Genomic DNA, 22,237 nt, shown 5'->3' with positions numbered 1-22,237 from the left:
TAAATACAGTTGGCAATCATGTATGTTTGGGTTTTGTCCTTATTCCTAATGTGAAAAGAGAAAGGAAGAGAAACAAGTTAAGACTGGCAATGAGTCCTGAGGGAGTAGAGAGCTAGGAAGACACAAGGACCCAGAATCAGAGATACCACACAAGTCTGTCACATCTTAGACCTTTAAATGAGGACCTTTAAAGAGTAATAGGTCTTTAATCAGATCAGAAGAGGCCAGTATGATCCTGTAGGTGACAAAGATCTAATCTGGGACATGACTGGGTCTAAACACAGATTTACTAAACTCAAGGAAATAAGCACTTAATCACACCAAGAGATCACAGCCACAGTGAAGATAAGTTTCCTGCTGTGTACAATTTCTGGAAGTGGAGCTCAGGTTTGTGGTTCAACACACAGATTTGACTAGACTAAATCGGGATTTAATCCTTAGCTTTCTAATGTTTTGGCCATGATCTAAGACATTATCTGTACTATTTAGTGTTGCAGCTTAATTTGTCCTATGAAATTAAATAAATACCACTGTATATGTTAGTGTTTGTTGACTGCCCTCATGGTCTCTCTCCTGAATTATAAGGCATGACATCTACATTTTAAATTTCTCTGTGAATTGTGCCCCAATCAAGTCAAGCTCGAGCAGTTCACCATGAAGAATGTAAGTTCCCGAGTAGATGTGGTAGTTTACAGCTGTAATTTTGGAGGCTGAGGCAGAAGGATCCTGAGGCTGGGGCTAGCCTGAACAACATACAGTCTGTTTCTAAAAGCAAACAAAATAAACAAACAAAAACCCTGCTTTTTAAAAAGTACAGGCTTAACTGTCACTGGTGGCCCATGCCTGTAATCCTAACTACTCAAGAGTCTGAGAACTGAGGATCACCATTCAAAGCCAGACCAGCCAAGAATGTCTATGACACTCATCTCCAATTAACCACCAGTGGGAGAGCAACTCTACCACTTTGCTTCAAGATACCCTTGAAGAAAACAGCACAGGGATAGTGCCCAGGCTTTGAGTTCAAGCCCCAGGACCAATCCCACAGCTCCCTCCTATCTTGCCACAGGGTCAAAAGCTATAGGGTCAAGCATCCACAGACTAAAGCAATAACCAAAATAAACTTTTCCTTTCTGGGGGGAGGGGGCAGTCCTGGGGCTCAAACTCAGGGCCTGGGCACTGTCCTTGGACATGTTTTATACTCAAGGCTAGCTAGCACTCAGCCACTTCCAGCCTTTTCTGTGTATGTGACACTGTGGAATCCAACCCAGGGCTTTGTGCATACTAGGTGAGCACTCTACCCCTAGGCCACACTCCCAGCCCAATTTTTCCTTTTTAAAAGCTGATTATCTCAGGTATTTGTTACAGTAACAAAGAACTAACAGTTTTTAGGAAAGGATTTTAAAGGAAATAGCAGTAGACAAGCCCAAGCCGTATCACAGGAGTATAAACACATGCTAAGGGATATTCTAAAGTTCTCTGAACAAAGAATAATAAATGAATTAAATTATTAAGATATGTAACACCACAAGCTTCAACCACAGAACACCTCAAGACACAAATTCAGTTTCTTTAGAAATTCTGCACCAAAACAGGAACATCATATTTAAAATTTCTTTATAGACAAAAGTCTACAGAAACACCCAGATTAAGATGCAATGCAGATTAGATTGTAACACTCAACACGTTGGCAGTCTAACAACAACTTAGATGCTTCCATTCCCCAAGAGTAAGCTAATGATTCGGCCTAGAACACTTCTTCAGCAATACTGGGTCAGGCAGTTGGGCATGGGTAGAGCTGGGAGAGTGAAAGGCCTTTACCTATAATTTCTCTTACTCTACTATACTCAGTTCCTCTGTTTTTTCAACTTAGTGGGTGTGTAGTGGCTATAGAACACTATCTTCTTAAAGACATGATGAACTCAGAATAAAACACTGTCAATCTGAAGATAAAGTAAAAGTGATACCATGCCTGGCTCAAAGCAAAGACTCATTTGTTTCCTTACATTTTTGTTTTGTTTGGAAGTACTAGAGTTTAAACTAAGTCGGGCCTTTTGTGCTTCCTAGACAAGTGCTCCACCACTTAAGCCACATCTCCAGCCTATATGGTTTTATTTTTCCAATAGTCTTGCAATTATGCCCAGGCTGGCCTAGACTGCAACCCTCCTATGCATAACTTTCCTTAAAGCTCTAATAATAAGCGTGTTAAGTACCCAAGCTTTTATTGGCTAAATTGGTGTCTCATGAATTTGTTTCTACCTCCAAGTAAACTAGGATTATAACTAGGATTATCACCCAATACCACCACCAAAGTTTTTCCTAATCCAAACAAAATCAGTTATTCATTTTGGTTTTTTGTTGTTATTGTTTTGGTTGGTTATGGGGCTTCAACTCTGGGCTTGTGCATTGTCTCTGAGCTCTTCAACTCAAGGCTAGAGCTCTACCACTTTGACACACAGTACCACTTCCGATTTTCTGGTGGTTAACTGGAGACAAGAGCCTCATGGACTTTCATGCCCGGGTTGGCTTTGAACCAATATCCTCAGATCTCAGCTTCCTGATAGCTAGGATTACAGGCGTGAATCACTGGTAACCATCTCTTCCTTTCTCTTTTTTAAACAGACCCTAGGGTTGAACCCAAGGCCTAGAACATGCTAGGCAAGCACCCTACCACTTGAGATATATCCTAGCCCATTCCTATTTTGGTTTTGAGGGTTTTGTTTTGTTCTTTAAGATAGAGTCTCACTAACTTTGCCTGAGCTGGCCTCAAACCTGTGGTTCTCCTGCCTTTACCTCCTGAGTACATAGGAATATATATACATACATATATATATATATATATATATATATATATATATATATACACACACACACACACACACACACTTGGCTGGCCCTCAGTTACTTAATCTTAATTCATGGTAATGTTTGTAGTATAAAAGGCCTGGAATTAACTAAAAAAAAAGCATACGAATAATCAACTAAGTAAGTTCTGGTGCATCTATACAATGAACAGTCAATAACAACATGAAAGAACTATGTATACTTGGATGATTTTAAATTAAAAGAACTATGTATAAAACAATATATAAAATACACTACTTGAAGGTTTTTTTTAACATACATAGAATATATATATATATACACATAAATAGAATTATTCTGTAAAATTCAAAAGAAACTGGCAATGATGATCAGTAAAAATAAGCAACCTTTTTACACAATTCAAAACCAATATTTTGGGGCTGGGAATGTGGCCTAGTGGTAGAGTGCTTGCCTAGCATACACAAAACCCCGGGTTTGAGTCCTTGGTACCACATATACAGAAAAAAGCTGGAAGTGGAGCTGTGGCTCAAGTGGTAGAGCACTAGCCTTGGTGGGGGGGGGACAAGGACAATGCCCAGGCCCTGAGCTCAAGCCTCAGGACTGGCAAAATAATAATCATAGTAATAAATAATATTTTATATTTATCTGTATCTCAGCTTAAATATCTTTTTGTGCATGTATTAGGACTTGAACTCAAGGCCTCATGCTCTTGCTTATTAGCTTTTTCAAAAGTTCAAGGTTGATGCTCTATCACTTGTCAGAACTGCACTTCTGGCTTTCTGTTAATGGAGATAAGAGCCTCTTTGCTTGCCCAGGAGGCTTCAATTAACCCTAGATCTTCAGATCTCAGCTTCCTGAGAGGATTACAGACATTATCCACCAGCACCCAGCTTTAAAGACTTTCTTTAAAAGAGGAAAATTTATGCCTATGATTATGATTTTAGAAGAAAACAATAAAAGAAAAAGTAATGTCTATTAAGAGCAATCTTTCTAAACTAGAGCCAGGCACTTATAAAAGTTCTCTCATGAGATTAAATCACCTAGAGATACCATTCTAGCTATCTTAGTTTTAAGTACACACTGTTCACACAATGACAAAGCTGCCTAACAACACATTTCTCAGAACATGTCCCTGCATGACCATATTTCTAAAGTCTATGTAGCACAACTTGAATTCAATAAAATGGATGGATGAAGGGATTGAGAGTATGAAGAAACCCCTTCTACTCTCCTTCTAGTTTTTCTGGTGGTTAACTGGAGATAAAAGTCTCACTGATTTTCCTACCCCAACTTGGTTTGAACTGAGATCCTCAGCGCTCAGTCTCCTGAGCAGCTAGGATTACAGGTGTGAGGTACCATGGCCTGGTTGAATGTTCTAATTTTTTTTAATTTTTAAATTTTTATTTCTTTTTAATTTTCTTCTGTTTTGTTTTGTGTATGAGGTACAATGAATCAAACCCAGGGCCTCATGCATGTTAGGCAAGCACTCTATCATTAAGCCACACTCCTGGACTTGAATATTCTAATTTTTAAGTGATTGTTATAAACAAAGTTTAAAAGATTCAAATACATTAACCAACAGTTAATGTCCACCTACATCTCATGTTACTATGAGATGCTAATTTTATTTTTACGAGAAAACATTTTTACTTATTATTTTGTCTCCAACTAAAAACTTTAGAATTTAAAAAGTTTCCTAAATTTCCTCAATTCATCCTAGTCAATAATCTTTTCAGTGGGGCTTTCCCTCATAACCTCAAAATCTTCCAAAACTAGCCTGGCGCAGTGGCTCACACCTGTAATCCTAACTACTCAGGAGGCTGAGATCTGAGGATCCAGGTTCAAAGCCAGCCCGGGCACAAAAGGACCTGAGACTCTTATCTCCAATTAACCTCTAGAAAATGAAAAGTGGGGCTTGGCTCAAGTGTAGGGCGGTAGCCTTAAGTTGAAGAGGTTAGGGACAGCGCCCAGGCCAAGTTCAAGCCCCCATGACCCATAAGGAAAAAAAAAAATCTCCCCAAACTTATCCATTTCCAAGAAGGTCAGGCAGAGGGAGGAATACGAGTGAAGTGGGACTTGTTCTACCCCTGTATTCACCTCCCCTGGGTCCACAGATCCTTGTCAGACAGAACCATTATCAGCATCCCCAGAGAGAGCAGAGTCACTGAAACAGTGGAAGACAAGTGGATCCAACGTATTTGTTCCTGAAGCTTGGTCCTCAGCTCCTGCACCTGCATGTAACAGGCTCTCATCAGTCACTGGGACAATCAATCCAGCACAGTTAACCTCATTCCATGCCCACACAGCACAGGACTCTGGACTGCCTCTATGATCTCTACCATAAAAAGTAAAGCAAATGGCTAGCACTAATGTCCTCCAACTTGATTTTACTCATGTAAACATATTTAACAAACATCTAAAGAAATAACGTTACCAGGGAAATAGTGTTGTCATGAAGTTCTGTGACTAAAAAACAAAGTTGAAGAACGGAATTTTTTAGGTTTTTAAAAATTATATTAGTTACACAAAGGGAGATTTCACTGATACCTTTCCACAAGTTTGTAATATATTCCAATCAATCTCAACCCCTTTATCACTCTCCATCCCCAAGAGAAAAAATGCTAAATTAAAATGTTAATCAAAATAGATACTGCATGCTGGGTGTAGTGACACATGTCTATAATCCCAGTGTAATCCCAACACACCAGAAATTGAGGCAGGAGGATCCCAAATGGAAGGACAATCTTGGATTTAAAGAAAATTAGGAAAGGAAAGAAGAGAGGACAGGGAGGGAGGGTTATGAGTAAAAAGGCAAGATTCTATAAACAATAATAAAATGCTTGCCTCTTGTCTTTAAAAAATCTGAATATTCAGAACTTGACTGTCACACTAAAAGCTTCCAGGGTCAAAAAGGAAATGGAGGAAGTGGTGCTGTGGCTCCAATGGTAGGGTGGCAGGCTTGAGCTGAAGAGCTCAGGGACAGCAGGCCCCGAGTTCAAGCCCCACAAATAATCAAATAAAAAAAAAAAGGAAATGGAAATCAACTTATATTCCATATTAGTCTAACCAGAATGGCAATCTCAAAACAACAACAAAACAAGAAGGTTTTATACACTGTGGGTGGGAATGTAAAATAGTGCTGCTACCATGGAAATCAGTATTGAAGTTTCTCAAACAAAACTAAAAACAGAACTTCCATATGATCTTGCTGTACCAGCACTAACCATATACCCAAAGGAGTATCCGGAGGAATATCTGAAAGAATGTAAGTATTGCACAACAGAGATACCTGTACACCCATGTTTATAACAGCACAAGCCACAGAGCTAAACTTTGGAATCAACAATGAATAAAGAAAATGTGTCATATATACACAATGTATTTAAGCCATAAATAAAAATAAAAAATGGATGGAACTGCAATTATCTTGTTAAGCAAAATAAGCCAGGTATTCCATGGTCTCTCCACTATACAAAATCTAGAGTTTAAAAAAAAACAAGCAAACAAACAAACAACAACAAAAAAAAAACTGAGCAGCACACCAGTCCCGCAATCTGTCTCCTGCTTCAACAGCGTTTGGATGGAACAGACCCGGGACTCCTCTCTCCCACCAGCGACTACCTTCGGATCTCCTCTCCACTCACAACCTCCGACCCTCATCTTCTACACTGTCTCCTGCTTCCAGGACCAACCAATGCCTATTTGCGAGTGTGTGGTTAGCTCTACACCAACGACTGGCCATGACCTCCCAGATTTGTCAGAATGACTCCACTGAGGTGGAGGCTGCTGTCAACCGCTTGGTCAACCTGCATTCGCTGGCCTCCTACACTCCCTCTTTCTGGGATACTATTTCCATCATGACAATATGGCTCTGGATGGCGTGGGCACCCACCGTCTCCTGAAGATGCAGAACCCTTGTGGGGACCGCGCGCAGGTCCAGGATGTGCAGAAACCTCCTCAGGATGAGTGGGGTAAAACCTTGGAAGCCATGGAAGCTGCCCTGGCCTTGGAGAACCCGAATCAGGCCATTTTGGACCTTCATGCCTTGGGTTCTGCCAGCACAGATCCCCATCTCTGTGACTTCCTGGATGAAGAGGTGAAGCTTATCAAGAAGATGGGAGACCATCTAACTAACCTCCGCAGGCTGGCTGCTCCTCAGGCTGGGCTGGGCAAATATCTCTTCTAACGTCCCACCCTCAAGCACAACTAAAATTTCCCAAAGTTCAGTAGCCTTCGAGGGCCATCTCTGTATCGCCTCACATCAGGGTTTTCACCTGAGCCTCTCCCTCTACCCACTGGGCAACTTCCTAACTAAACACCCTGCAGCCAAAAAAAAAAAAAAAAAAAGAATGACAGAGCACAACAGGAGGGTCTATTTGAGGGTAGAAAACAGAGGAGGGGGAACTAACAAAGGGAAGATGAAGGACAGTAAATAGGTTCAAAGAACTTCATATACACATATGACGATAGAATAACAAAACTCACTAAAATGCTCAATAAAAGGGAGAGGGAAATAAGAAAAAGTAATGAGGGGTGGTAGTTTGGCCTAGCAGTATTGTGCTTGCCTAGCATGCAGGAAGATCTGGGTTTGAGAAAGCCTAAGGATAGTGCCTGACACTGAGTTCAAGCTCCAGGACTGGCAAAAGAAAAAAAAGGAAAGAAAAAAGAAAAAGTAACTAGGGGATGAACAGGATCAAAGAACTTTATATTACATGCATGGAAATAATACAACAAAACGCCTTTGTACAATTAATATACACTTATAAAAAGAGAGAAAAAAGTAATAACAATAAATTGGAAACAGCAGACAAGTTAATTTTGAAAGGAACCTTAACCATTTTGGAAAGTTTTGCACACAATGAGTTTCACTTTCCAATGTGGCTTTACTTGGAAAAGACCTATCACCAGCACTAATTTTATGTTCATTGGTGACAATCAAAATAAAAATTTCCTGCTGGATGCTGGTGGCTCATGCCTGTAATCCTAGCTACTCAGGAGGCTGAGATCTGAGGACAGCAGTTCAAAGTCAGCCCTGGCAGGAAAGTCCATGAGACTTTTATCTCTAACAAAAGTGAAACCATGGCACAAAGGAGGAGAATGCTTGCCTTGAGCAAAAGAACTCAGAGACAGTGCAAATGCCCTGAGTTCAAGCCCCAGCATCAACCAAAAACAATTTTTTTTTTCCAAAAGAAAAAATAATGGAAAAGAACCAGGGTGCAGGGGCCAGGAGTTTGGCCTAGTGGTAGAATGCTTGCCTAGCATGCACGAAAACCAGGGTTTGATTCCTCAGTACCACATACATAGAAAAAAGCTGAAAGTGGTACTGTGTCTCAAGTGGTAGAGCTCTAGCCTTGAGAAAAGTCCAAGGACAGTGTTCAGACCCTGTGTTCAAGCCCCACAACTGGCCAAAAAAAAAGAACTAGGGTACAGAACAGCTGGCAGTCAAGCATGCAGAATGCCCTGAAGCAGTATTGATAATAACTCTACACAGGAATGGCTATCCCAGGAACCAGCTGCCAGCCTTAATTCAGAGAAAAGGATAGCCCGGGATACATAGCTGGCAGGACAGGATGCTACTAGCCCTTTACCCCTTTGTCACCAGAAAAGTATTTTAGTGATTTTAGATACTGGGCTTCCTAGGAAAATTTCATTTGACCAAAGTTCCATATCTCATACATCTGAAAACCAAAAAATCAGATCTATCCATTCTGGAGTCAGAGATTGGAAATTCAAGAAGTCCCTGAGTTTATAGGAAAGCTTCTGAAGAAAAAAGAAATACCATCACTGAGGAGAAAAGGGAGAATATGACTACATTTTGGACAAGTGGATTTTGAATGTCAAAGAGGCCTCCAACTTAAGACAGGTCTGACAAGCACAGGATGCATGAGCTGAAGCCCAGCAGAAAGGATTCAGAGGGCCCAGAATCTAATGTAGATGACTTAATTAAGAAAGACATAAAGATACAAGGGAGGGCCAAGAGTTTGGCCTAGTGGTAGAGTGCTTGCCTAGCATGAATGAAGACCCGGGTTTGATTGCTCAGTACTACATACATAGAAAAGGCCAGAAATGGTGCTATGGTCAAGTGGCAGAGCCCTAACCTTGAGGAAAGCCCAAGGACAGTCCTCAGGTCTTGAGTTCAAGCCCCTGGACTAGGAAACAAGGGAAAGGTCACACAGAAGTCAAAGAGAGAGAAGGGTCTGTCTCAACACAGGGCTCCTGGAGCTATCAAGGGCTATGTTCAAAATGTGAGTCTTCAGGTTGCATCTAGGAGCAAAGAAAGGCCTTGCTGGATCCTTGCGCATGGTTTACAGAGCAGAGGCCCCAGAAAAACAAAAGAGTAAGTGTAAAAGTTTCTAGCCAGACAGCAATGGGAAGAATCAGATGTTCTGAAGAGGCTAGAACTCTGGAAAAGGGGGTCACAATGAGGACAGAGACAAGGGCCAGGGAAAATAGGGAAGATGCCAAAGGAGGCAGTATAGAAAGAGTGTTATACCAGAACCTAAGATTGTGAAAAACTTAAGACTGTAGACTTTTCTCAAAGTTAACAGAAAGCTGAAACAGGATAAAAATTAATGGTTAGGGAAAGAAATGGTGGATGGTATCTTCAGAAACAGGTTTGGCACTCTCTTCCTCCAGCACCTGCTGCAGAGAAGGGAGACTCATCAAAAGAGGTCGCCAAAGGTCCCACCCAACCCACAACATCCCTTGCACAGCCATTAGTGGGGTCTGGCGGTCACAGCTCCCTATATCTGCCATCTATTTATTTATTTATTTATTTATTTATTTATCTATCTATCTATTTTTGGTAGTTAACTGGAGATAAAAGAGTCTCATAGACTTTACTGTTTGGGCTGGCTTCAAACTGGCAGCATGAGAACATGAGTTTGATTATTTTTGAGACAGGTGTCAGTTTATACTCAGGCTTTTTTTTTTTTTTTTGGCATAACTTAGACTTAACTCAAGGCTTCATGCTTGCCAGGCCATTGCTCTACCCCTGAACCATGCCTCCAGCCCTGTGTTACTTGTATTAATGATAATACATAAACAATGTACTTAAAGTATAAATATATAATCTCTTGATTGAAGAGCAAAAGACAAATCTTTTAAAAGAAAGAAAATGAAGGTAATAAATATTAATTACACTAAGAAGTAATGGGTTATTCAGAAGTTTTCTTGTTGTTGTTTTTTGGGTTGTTGGTGGTGGTGGTTTGTTTGTTACCATGGGGCTAGAACTGGGGGGGGAAGGGAGGGGAGACCGGGCACTGTCCCCGAGCCTTTGAGCCACTATGCCACTTCTAAACTAGCACAACAAGAATTAGGCTTCATGACAAAGAAGCCCTTGCCACAAAGGGAGGATGATTGATGCTATGCCACATCACACAGCATCCAGGACACTCACCTCATATTTACCAGACAATATTAAAAAAAAATAATAGGGGCCAGGAGTTTGGCCTAATGGTAGAGTGCTTGCCTAGCATACATGAAGACCTGGTTCAATTCTTCCGTACTACATACATAGAAAAAAGCCAGAAATGGTGCTGTGGCTCAAGTGGTAGAGCTCTAGCCTTTAGAAAGTCCAAGGACAGTGTTCAGGCACTGAGTTCAAGTCCTAGGACTGGAAAAATAATAATAATAATAATAATAATAATAATAAAAGCAAAAACAAGAAAAATTTATATTTTTTCAGCCATTATGAAAGTACACAACTGTTCAATTCCTATGATCCTGATAAATGATGTTTATATACTTAATTTCAATGAAGAGTTAATTTTGTGGCATTATTATTATGTAAACCTTTCTAAATACTGGTGTTATATTCATACAAAGTAAGAGTGAAAGGTAGCATAGCCTTGACTAATCAAAAACTTCTGGAGATTACTAATCATGTCCTTCCCATATCTGAAGGCTAATGTAGACATCTAAACTTTTTATATCGGGGCTTGACCTCTAGGCCTTAAGACCTTGCTCAGCTCTTTCTCTCAAGGAAAGAACTCTATCACTTGAACCATGCTCCATCTACCAGCCTGTGGCTGATTAACTAGTAAGAGTGTCTTGAATTTGCCTGCCTGGATTGGTTTCAAACCATGAGTCTCAGATCTTAGCCTCCTGAGCAGCTAGGATTACGGGTATGAGTTCAAGTCTGGCTTCCTTTTACTCAGTACAAAACTGAATATCAGTGACAATTCAGAAAGATAAGATCCTAAGATTTACAAGTTCTGGCCCCAAGCAGGAGACCTCAACCTCTAGTAACCTTTGCTTTTACAGTTTCTCTTCATCATCTTGCTTGGGGAATATCTGATACCCAAGTATGCCTAAATTGCATCTAAAGAAAAGGTAACTTGCTTACACAGTTGGACTCAGAGCCTTCAGTGCTCTCCAGGGGAGATAAACAAATCCTAGTGTACAAGATTTTGTGACTTGGGGTCAGGAAATTGGCCTAGTGGTAGAGTGCTTGCCTAGCATGCACAAAGACCTGGCTTCGATTCTCGGTACCACATACATAGAAAAAGCTGAAAGTAGTTTTATAACTCAAGTGGTAGAGCTCTACTCCTGAGAAAGCCTAAGGACAGTGGTCAGACCCTGAGTTCAAGGCAGGAATGGCAAACAAAACAACAACAACAAAAACAGACTTTCTGACTTCTATTACACCTGCTATGGAAATCTTCCTTAAAAAATTTACTTCCAAGGTAGGCACTGGTGGCTCATGCTACAAATCCTAGCTGGGATCATGGTTCAAAGCCAGCCTCAGTAAGAAAATCTGTGAGACTAGCTCCCAGTTTAAACATGAGCTTACAGTAGCCTGACTACATTCTTCCTATTCTAATCATTTTTCATCACTTAAATAATGGTAAGAATCCTATCAAAATCCCATTCCCTACAGTCGAATGGTTCAAAATCTCCCAGGAAACCAAAATCCCCAGACACTCTCATCCAATTTAGCAACTGTGTATATAGAGAAACATTGTTTCTCAGGTACAAAACACCTTATTTAGATAATGCTTTTCTCTGAAAGAAAACACCCTGATCAAACATTTACATGTTCTTTCATTCTCATCATTCTCATTTAAATTATTCTAAAATACTGGTTGTGAATCAAAATGACATCTCCTGCTACACAGCCATACTACAGGTAATCTCAGTCTATTTATCACCATGAAAATAAAAATACCCTACAAATACAGTAAGATTGGGAACAGACAAAGTTGGGTTTTTTTTGTTGTTTTTTGGGGGTTTTGGGGGCCAGTTTCTGAGGCTTGAACTCAGGGCCTGAGCACTGGCCTTCGGCTTTCCTCAAGGCTAACGTTCTACCACTTTAGCCACAGCACCACTTCTGGCTTTTCTATGTATGTGGTACTGAGGAATAGAACCCAGATCTTCATGCATGTTCCACAAGCACTCTACCACCAGGTGAAACTCCGGTCCCCAGGCAAAGTATTTTAAAGGAAAATCATAACTTACAAATTGCCTATTTATTCTGTATGTCTTTAATTGCATCTCTTAAGGTTTTAATAATTTTGTGTGTGTGGGTGATGGATCCTGGGATTTGAACTCAGGGAACTGGTGCTGAGCTTTTGTGCTCAAGGCTAGTGCTCTATCACTTAAGCCACAACTCCAAGTCTGGCTTTTTTTTTTTTTTCTGAGTAGTTTATTGGAGATAAACTACCTGGGGTGGCTTTAAACCATAATCTTCAGATCTCAGCCTCATAACTAACTAGAATATACCTATAAACCACCACCACCACTACCACCACCACCCAGCTCCAGCAGGTTTTAACAATTTTTAAATTAAACAGTCTTAATAATAAGAAGCCAAGAAATCTAGAAACAATCTCTAAATGAATAAATAAATACATCTGTCTCAACAATAACTAAGTCATCAAGTACTCACTTGGCTAAAGAGGCCTTGGGCAAAGTAACCAAATACAGCTTAGTTGTATCATTTAACTGCTTAGCTGAGAAAAAAGAATTACTCAGTGAAATTGCTTCACAAAGGAAGACCTTTGAACATGTGTGCGGGCTATTACCCCACACATTTCTAACACAAGCCTGAGACCACCTCACTTTCCATCTCACACAGATGTTCTTGCAGGAAAAAACACAGGCCTTTGTTAGACAATAACAAAGTAAGAATTCATTTACAACATCTAATTCTCTCCTTTGGCAGTAAAAACAAGGCATAAAAATAAACAAGTAAAGGCATAAAAATGTGCGTGCACGTGTGAGCATGCATACACACACACACACACACACACCGAGGAAAACAAAATGATGCAGTATTTGCTTCCAGTAGATGATATAAACTCACCTTCCTAAATAGTCAGATGTCAAAAAAAAAATCTTTAAAAAAAAAAATCACACATGACATAATTTTTAATTCCCTTCTGTCTCTGCTTTCATTGTCATTTGCTTTCACTTTTTAATGATTTGGTAAACCAGGTATATATCTTTCATATATAAATAAAGCAATTATGTTGTCATTTAAAAGGTCAGCAAAGCTTTATACCCACATACTTAATTCACTGAACTTAAAAAAAAATCAATTTTCATTCAATTTCCTTAGCAAATTCTAAGCTTTAAGGAACAGATTTGTTTACTGATAAACTCTGACTTGGTAGGAAAGTTTGAGATTCATCCTTTAAACCCATTGTCCACAAATATATCCAAAATGAGTAGTAAGAAAATAATACGAGCACTGTGAACATAAGGACTCTAAAACCACAGCTCCAAACACACAAAGTACTACCTCAACTCAAAAACAACCTAACTAAGCTGGGTGTAGTGGCTCATGCCTGTAATCCTAGCTACTCAGGAGGCTGAGATCTGAGGATCAAGGTTCAAAGCCAGCGCAGGCACAAAAGGACCTGAGACTCTTATCTCCAGTTACCTGTATAAAATAGGAAATGGGGCTTGGCTCCAGGTAGGATGTAGCCTTGAGCTGAAGAGCTCAGGGGCAATGCCCAGGCCTAGGGGTAGGGCAGTAGCCTTGAACTGAAGAACTCAGGGACAGCACCCAGGCCAAGTTCAAGTCCCATGACCCACCAAACAACAACAACAACAAAACAAACAAACAAACACACACACACCTAACTAGCTGGGTATGCTGGTTCATGCCTCTATAATCCTAGCTGCTCAGAAGGCTGAGATCTGAGGACCACAGTTCAAAGCTAGCCCAGATGAGAGTCTGTGAGACTTGTATCTCCAAGTAATCACCAGAAAACCAGAAGTGGCATTGTGGCTCAAGGGGTAGGGCACCCTGGACCCCTTGAGCTGAAGAGCTCAGGGACAATGCCCAGGCCCATAGTTCAAGTCCCACAACAGACCAAAAAATAATAAAACTAATAACCTAACTATAAAATCAGTTCAAATATTAAATTAGGTAAAAGCCTTAGACTCATAAAATCACAGAATCATAGCTTAAAAGACTATAACAAATCCAAGTTTATGTACCTGCTATTCTTCAACTTAATTGTTCCCTTTATTAATAGTTCTCCTCACCGTTTTTTTTTTCTTTTTTTTTTGGTGGCAGTCCTGAGACTTGAACTCAGGCCAGGCACTGTCCCTGAGTATTTTTTACTCAAGGCTAGTGTTCTACCACTTAGGTCATAGCTCCATATCTAGCGTTTTGTTGGTTAGTTGGAGATAAGTCTCTTGACTTTCCTGTGAAAGCTGGCTTTGAACCATAATCCTCAGTTCTCAGCCTTCTAGGCTTACAAGAGTGAGCCACAGACACCTGGCTAATATTGTTCCTTTTTCATCCCCTACAAGGTTCTCTGATACTAAAGTCAGAATACTGGTCTTTAGGGAGGGAAAAAGTGTTTCCTGAATGGGCTGGAACAAAAGAGGGCCTTTCAGGAGCCTGAAAATGTTCTAAAACTTCATCTGTGTGTTTATCAGGGTATACACGTATGTGAAATATCATTCAATTATACTATTAGGATCTTACCATAAATTACATCTCAACTTTAAAATACATGATTTCTTAAACACACTGATACATATTTGGATGGCAGGAGGGAGTACCAGTACTGGGGATTGAACTCAGGGTGTCAGGCTCACTTGGTTCTCACTTGACTCTCATGCAAAGCTGGCACTACACCACCTGAGCCACAACTCCATTTTCCAATAGTCTTAACGTCTTTGTTCAAATGTCTTACGTAAAGTTTTCCTGAATATTGCCACCAAGATTATTTTCTACATGAATTTCTTTACGGATGCATATTGTAACATACAACGTAAGGAATCCACCAATCACCGTTTGGAAAATAAGGGAGGGGAGCAATGGGGAGACGGTGGAGGTGAACGTATTCAAAGCACACTATGCATATGTTCATATCACAATGAAAGCCCCTCATACGTACACTCAGTGAAAAATACATAAGAAGATGCATTTTGTGAACACCTTTCAAAACATATTTTTTAAAGTCCATTTTAAGAAGTTGCCAAATTATGAACCAAAAGTACACAGAAAGATTATCGCAATTAGCAAATAAGGAGAATCAAATCTATATCTCGTTCCCACTGGTCAGAGACAGCCCTAGTAACAAGTGCTTCCTGACTTTAGGCCACTCCTGTTTCCACCAGATTGTTACTTTCTTGGTACTGCAAACAAATCTGAACTCTCAATCTCCCTGTGGGCTTAGAAGGATTCAACGTTCTGCCTACAGTTCACTAGAATGGAAGCCTTGATGACACTTGTCTCTGTCAAACGTGTCAAAACAGTAAGGTCTCGTGCCTGGGTATTTTTCTAGAGGAAATAAAAGTACATCTTTAAAAGGTGGCTCAAGGAAAGTCACACCGATGTTAGCAAAAATCTATCGCATTTTCTTTCAAACCTCTTTGGTGGATCTCAAAAACATACTCTGCGAGGGAAGGCTCAGGAAACATCCCTTGGGGCCATTTACCCCCCCAGTTTTGTATGAGCCCCGGGGAACAGTCCTCACCAAGTAAAAGCCCACTTGGTGGCCAGAGCGTCCTGCTCCATTCTCGCGCACGGCCAAGATCCGGAGGTGGCCCAGGCTGACGGCTTAGTTTTAGACCCCACACGAGCAGCTAACGTCTCAGGAAAAACTTAACACATGCACATCCTTTCCGCGGAAATTTATTTCTGATGGTGAAAGGCATTTCTGCTCCGCGGAGAGCAGGCCTCGCTCCCCGAGACTCGCCCTCTCTGCCGTCTCCTCTTTTTTTTTTCAGACACCAAAACCAGACTTGAAGAAACCCAAATCCAAACGGTCACGGACCTGCCCAGCGCCTCGAAACAGGGGGCCGGGTCCGCTCCGAGGCCGGGCGTCAGCGCACGAAGCACCGCAGCCCGGGAGGCCCGCTCGATACACAACGGCGGGCGAAGCCACCGGTTGCGGCGGCCGCTAGACGCTCCGCCACTGCGCAGCGGCCGCCTGGGCCCTCCGAAGTTGCCACCCGGCGCCCCGGCGGCGCGCCCAACCAAGCTGCGGGTTCGCGCCCCGCCCGGAGCGAGCCCAGGGGGCGGGTCCGCGGGGGCTCGGCGGGCGGGAGCGCGGCGCGCGCGCGGGGGGGAGCGCGCGGCCGGCCCAGCGCGCCGGGGAACTTGGGCGTCCGCCGCTGCCTCGGTCCGGCCACTTTTCCTTTCACGCGCCCCCCGCCCCGGGGCCTGATGCGCGCCGTCCGCCCCGGGCTGGCGGCCACGGACGCCGCTCAATGCGGCGGCGAGGTGTCCGGGCGCGTCCCCGCAGCCCTGCCGGCCGGTGCGCGGGGCCGCGCGCGAGCGCCGCGCTCCCCCCCATCTCGCCCCCGCCCCCAACGTGCCGCCGCCGCCCGTTGGCGCCTCAACCCGCGCGCCCGCTGCCCTCCAGCTCCCGGCGGTTTTCCGTTGGCAAAGTTACGCGGCCGCCTCGAGGGGGGGCGCCGCGCGGTCTCTCGCCCCGGCGCCGGCGCCGCCGCCGCCCCTTCAGGCCGCCGCGCGGGAAGGCCCAGCCGGCGGCCCCGCTTTTTTACCTGCCGGGAGTTTTCGCGCGCGCGCTCGCTCGCTCGCTCTTTCCCCCCCTTCTCGCGTTCCTTTTCTTTCTTTCTTTTCTTCTTTTCACTCGCTCGCGCCGGTGCTTTTTCCGCCCTCGCCGCTCGCGCTCGCCGGCTCGCGCCCTTCTTCCTGCTGGGCTCGGCGGAGCGGGGCGGCCGGCAGCTCTCCCCGCCCCCCTCCACCCGCGCTCCGGCGGAGGCGGCGGCGGCGGCGGCGCTCCGCGCTCCGACTCATTCCAATATGGCACGGGCGCAGGGCGCATGCGCCCGCGGCCCCCCCCACCCCCAGCTCCGCGGTCCTCCCGGCAGCCTGCGCCCCTCGCGCTTCGCGTGGCGCCCCCGGGGCCCGACCTCCCCTCGTCCCCCGGCCGGGCAGGGGCAGAGGCGAGGCGTCTGCGTCTTGGAGCCTGCGAGTCCGGTGCCATCCCCGCCTCTCTGGTCCCCAAGCCGTACCTCACCGAGAACACCCCCTCCCGGGGCGGCGGGGTGGGTTTCAAACGGGGAGGGGGCGCCTCGGGTCCCCGACGGCGCTGCAGCCCCGCGTGGGACCTGCAGAGACGTGGAGACACGCTCTCCAGAGACCTCGCGCCGGCCCGGGTCCTGCTCCGACTCGGGGAACGACCTCCCCTCGGCTTCTGGACCGAGCGGCGGGGAACCCGGCGGAGTCCTCGAGGTCGGTCCTGACGTCCCGGCCGGCTGGGCGAAGCGGCCGCTGCCCGCACGTGACCCCCTTGGGCTACAAGGCACCAGCGAGAAAAGGGCAGGACGGTTGCCAGGTCCCCGATGGGCGCAGGCTGTTGTCCAAAGGGGCAGCACCCGCCTGCTGCCTCACGTCGGGGAGCCGCTGCGTGCTGAGATCTAAAAGAGACACCGCGGATCCCCTGCCTGCCAAGTCCAACTCGGGGGCCCTTTGTGCGCAAGAGAGGCCCTCAGGCTTCCTCCTGTGTCTGGGTGTCCGCGCACCAAGGTGCCGCCGAATGCCGGCGGGAGGATTCGGAGCCCGGCTAGGAGAAACTTACACTCGGAGGTGTCTCCCGACAACCCCGCCGCCGCCTGAGATGCCCAGGGGCGGTTACACTTCCCGAGCTCATCCCTTCCCTCGCCAGCGCAGGTGCCCATGGGACAGGGACAGCGCGCGCGCACGCCTGCGCCAAGTTCCCTGGAAGGGGAACTTGGGACCCATGAGTGCCCAGCCAGGTGGGCCATCAGGGAAGGGGCACGTCCACCAGAAAACCAACACCGTTCCGTAATTCGCTGATTTCAGCCGTCCTGGAAAACATCCCGCTTTACACATTTGCTCTAAGCCATGCTACAAGGCTGGATTTGAATCCAGATTTCTGTTTTTGTGTAAGCACCACTAAAAAGACTGTGATAACCAGAGATGGGAAGGCCAATGTTGAAAGAATAAAGTATACATTTTTGTTACACAATTTCACTTTTCAGGCATGAGACAGTCCATGTAGATACATATCTTTACATTGTTGCAGCCACACGTTTTCTTGGATTTGCTACTTTGACTTCAGTTTTCCCTTTGTTTGCATAATCATTTGAAGGTGTGCAGGTATCTTGATCATTCACTTAGACACCTAACATAGTTTGTTTCTTTGTGATTGTTTGGTAATATATCCTTGAGTTTTGCACTGAGATGAACTTCTGAGACTGGAAAAGCTTCCAGGTGGAATTCTACAAATGACAGTGACTTTTCCTTCAATGTTATATGACTTCCCCAAAGAGCTGCCACAATTATCGTACCACCTCCAAGTAGCTAGTGTAGATAGTTTTGTGCACATTCCTAAGCAACGAGCGCCAGTTTCTCTCCCCCACTTTATTGTCTGCTAGTAAAAATTAAGTTACTGGACATTTTTTTTAGATGACTGGATATTCAAACACAAATGATCCTGTGCATTTACTATGGGTATTCCTGCTCAAATAAATGATCCATTCCTATCCATCTGTTGAGGACTTGAACCTCTTCTGACTTCGAACATTTCATTTCTTAATGGTGACTCTTCCCCTCATCTGATCAAACCGATGTACAGTTTGATCTCATATTTAATTATTGGATGACTGTCAGCATCCATTTAATTTTGCTTTATCTTGGAGTAAAATGTGAATTTAACTCACCACCTCTGTCACCAATTACTATTTCTTACGCACTAACCATTTACTGAAGAATTTTTTCCCTTACTCTATGTTAGTAGGCTTTTGATTTGGGTTAGTGTATGTCTGAATTCTCCATTTCCTTCCATAGATCTTGGTTTGAGCAAATAGTATGTGGATATTAATATTGGTCCTTTGAAAGACCTTCTCACATCTGCCAAGATTTAATTCTCACTTTTGAGGTCTGTGTTTTTCAAAATATCACTTGTTCTACACTGAATTGTGTGTCCATAAACAGTCCAGGATAATTACATAACCATTAAGAGCATTGGCTTTGAGGAGAGACAATCTATCCTACTTCAACATTTAACAGCCCTGTGAAATTGGCAAGTTACCTCTCTAGGCCTTACAGTCTATATAATGGGAATGAAAGTAACATAACTCACAAGCTCAATGTCTGGCACTTAAGTGCTTAGTAAATATTATTAAATACCTATTGTTGATCACATTTTTTGTTCCAAAAATATGAGATTGATTTGAAGTTACATTAATCTAGGAACTATTTTTTTTACAATTTATTTTGTTAAGTTGTTTAACTTTATTGTTGTCTAGGAGGTGATATATAGAGGAGTTACCTTTACCTACATCAAGTAATTAGTACATTTCCTTCCTTTTGCATAATCTCTAATTCTCACCCATTCCCTCCCATCTCTACCCACAAATGGTGTGGTTCACTTTCATCTACGTCCAGTGAAGCCGTGCTGCACTTTTTTACCACTGATTCTGTGTCCTCCCCCTGCCTTCCTTTAGACACTATATATGAGGTAAATAATGCAGAGTCATCAGAAAATGAAAAGACAAATTAAGAAAAGGTCCTCTGTTTCCTTATTTTTGGAGTTAATTTCAATGTGCATATTATTTTATATACATATGAATAGGAGCTTGGGTATTACACCTTGGTGATTCTAAGACTATTGTATGTGAATGTCTAGAATCTTGTATAATTTGTCAAAGCCCATTGTATTTTAAATCTAACTTTCACATATTAGAGAGAACATGTAACCATTTGTCTCTCTGAACTTGGCTTACCTCACTCAGCATGATTTGTTCTAGTTCCATCCATTCCCCTGCAAATGACATTATCCTTCCTTTCTTTTCTTTTCTTTTTTCTTTTCTTTCTTTCACCAGTCCTGGGGCTTGAACTCAGGACCTGAGCACTGTCTTTGAGCTTTCTCAAGGTGAGCCACAGCACCACTTCCAGCTTTTTTCTATGTATGTGGTAGTGAGGAATCAAACCTGGGTCTTCATGCATGCTAGGCAAGCACTCTACCACTAGGCCAAACTCCTGGCCCAACATTATCCTTTCTAATTGCTGTATAGAATTCCATGGTGTATAGGTACCACATTTTTTTTTTTATCCACTCATCTATTGCGGAGCACCTGGGTTATTTCCATATCTTGGCTATTGTGAATAGTGTGGCAATGAACATGGATGTGCAGGTGTCCTTGTCATATTGATTCATGATATGCAGGACATCTAGATGCCTAGCAGTGGTGTGGCTAAGTTGTAGGGAAGATCTATGTTTTGTTTTTTGAGGAGCCTCCAGACTGCTTTCCAGAGTGGTTGTAGTTTACATTCCCACCAGCAGTGCAGTAGGCTTCCTTTTACACCACATCCCCACCAACATTTGTTGTTGTTCACATTCAGAACATTGGCAAGTCTAACTGGGGTAAGACGATATCTCAGGGTTTTTTTTAACTTGCATTTCCTTTATGGCCAGGGATGATGAGCATTTCCTCATGTGTTTCTTTATCATTCTTAAATCTAGGAACTAATTTTAACAGAACAAATAACATTTCATTTTCCCAACCAGGACACATTATTTTTCAGTTTATTTAAATATTATAAAACTGTCAGAAATCAAGCCTCTTGCTGATTTTGTCCAAGAGACTTGTCCTGCTGTTTACCCTATGCCACTCTCCACTGAGGCCCCACCTGTTATGCTGCCCTAGAAGTAGTCTGCTATTATGAATTCTACCAACATTTACCCTGCTCCATCTTTGTGCCTTGACTTCTGCAGCCTCCCTTGCCTCCCCAGACAAAGCTCTTGCCTATGCCATTTTGTGAGGGGAAAAACAATGGCTTAGTGGTAAACAGCTTGGAGGTCAAGTTCAGATTTAGTCACTGCTTCTCTCAGAAACTTTTTGTGGGACTTTTGTAGAGGCCCATACCTCCCTGGGTTATTTCTTCATCTCTGTAATTTGTCCAAAGACAAAATAGTTATGATTATTTTTTTCTCTGGTCATGAGGCTTGAACTCAGGGGTCTAGACACAGTCCCTAAGCTCTTTTGGGCTCAACGCTAGCACTCTGCCAGTTGGACCCACAGCTCCATTTATGGATTTAAATAGTTAATTAGAGATAAGAGTCTCACAGGGACTTTCCTGTCTGGGCTAGCTTCAAACCAGATCCTCAGATCTCACCCTCTTGAATAATTAGGATTACAAGTGAGAGTCACTAGTACCCACCTATAATCAGTCTTCTTAAACTGTAAAATACAGTATAATTATAAGCACTGACCAGAGGGCTGAGTGCACTTACCTAACGTATGAAAGATTCTGGATTCAATCTTCAACACTGAAGAAGAAAATGAGGAGGAAAAAAAGGAGGAGGAGGAGGAGGAAAAAGAAAAGGGAAGGGAAAGCAGAATAAAAGGCATGGTCCCAAAGCTACTTCCACCAGGAAGCTTCCCAAGATCATTCCACTTCATTGTCTTCCTAAGATGTGTAGCTTGCTTCTACCCACCCCTAACTCCTCTATCTCTTACCTTAGGGCATTCTCCTAATACTATTTTCTACCCTCCGTCCCTAGAGAGCCCCAGCTCTGTCTCATTATCATTTCTCTTCCCAACTGAGGAGTCAGAGGAGAAAAGTAAATAGGTGTGAAATTCCAACTTTATAGTTTTGCATGCATTTTTCTTAAACCTTTTTGCATTTTCAACATCTCAACTGCTAATAAGAATTCACAAATATCCAGATGCTAGTGGTTTATACCTAGAATCCTAGCTACTTAGAAGGCTGAGATCTGAGCTCCCAGTTGAAAATCAGACCAAAGAGGAAAGTCCAAGAGATTTTTATCCCCAATTAACCAGCTAAAAAGCTGGATTGGAAGGGTGGCTCAAATGGGGGAATGCAGGCTGTGAGAAAAAAAAATCATAAGACCTTGAGTTCAAATCTGAGTATAAGCCCACAGAAGAGTTCACAGTGCCAAATCACCAACCAAGAAAACTTAGCAGCATATGAATAAACAAAAACAAACAA

General features: G+C 43.2%; 1 protein-coding gene across 7 annotated transcripts in view; it reads right to left on the bottom strand.

Annotated features, from left to right (window-relative positions):
* Positions 1–17,943, bottom strand: part of Sfmbt1 (Scm like with four mbt domains 1) — a 100,486-nt gene extending 82,543 nt beyond the window's left edge. For 2 of the 7 annotated variants that reach the window (XM_090321077.1, XM_090321093.1), the window contains exon 1: positions 16,798–17,070. Coding sequence is in view for 2 of the 7 variants with exons in the window: in XM_090321060.1 (XP_090177186.1) it covers positions 17,838–17,937 (100 nt within the window). In the remaining 5 variants the exon portion in view is untranslated. Of the gene's footprint in view, positions 1–15,764; positions 16,255–16,797; positions 17,071–17,271; positions 17,549–17,837 lie in introns of those variants that run through there. The other 5 variants (XM_090321060.1, XM_090321052.1, XM_090321096.1 and 2 more) reach the window with 5 other exon arrangements.
* Positions 17,944–22,237: the final 4,294 nt, after the last annotated feature.

The sequence above is a fragment of the Megascapheus bottae genome, chromosome 2 (genome assembly GCF_031878675.1).
Source record: "Megascapheus bottae isolate mThoBot1 chromosome 2, mThoBot2.hap1, whole genome shotgun sequence".
NCBI classification, from domain to species: Eukaryota; Metazoa; Chordata; class Mammalia; order Rodentia; family Geomyidae; genus Megascapheus; species Megascapheus bottae.
Note: the sequence above shows the minus strand (reverse complement) of the source record. Positions and strands in the feature narration are given on the sequence as shown.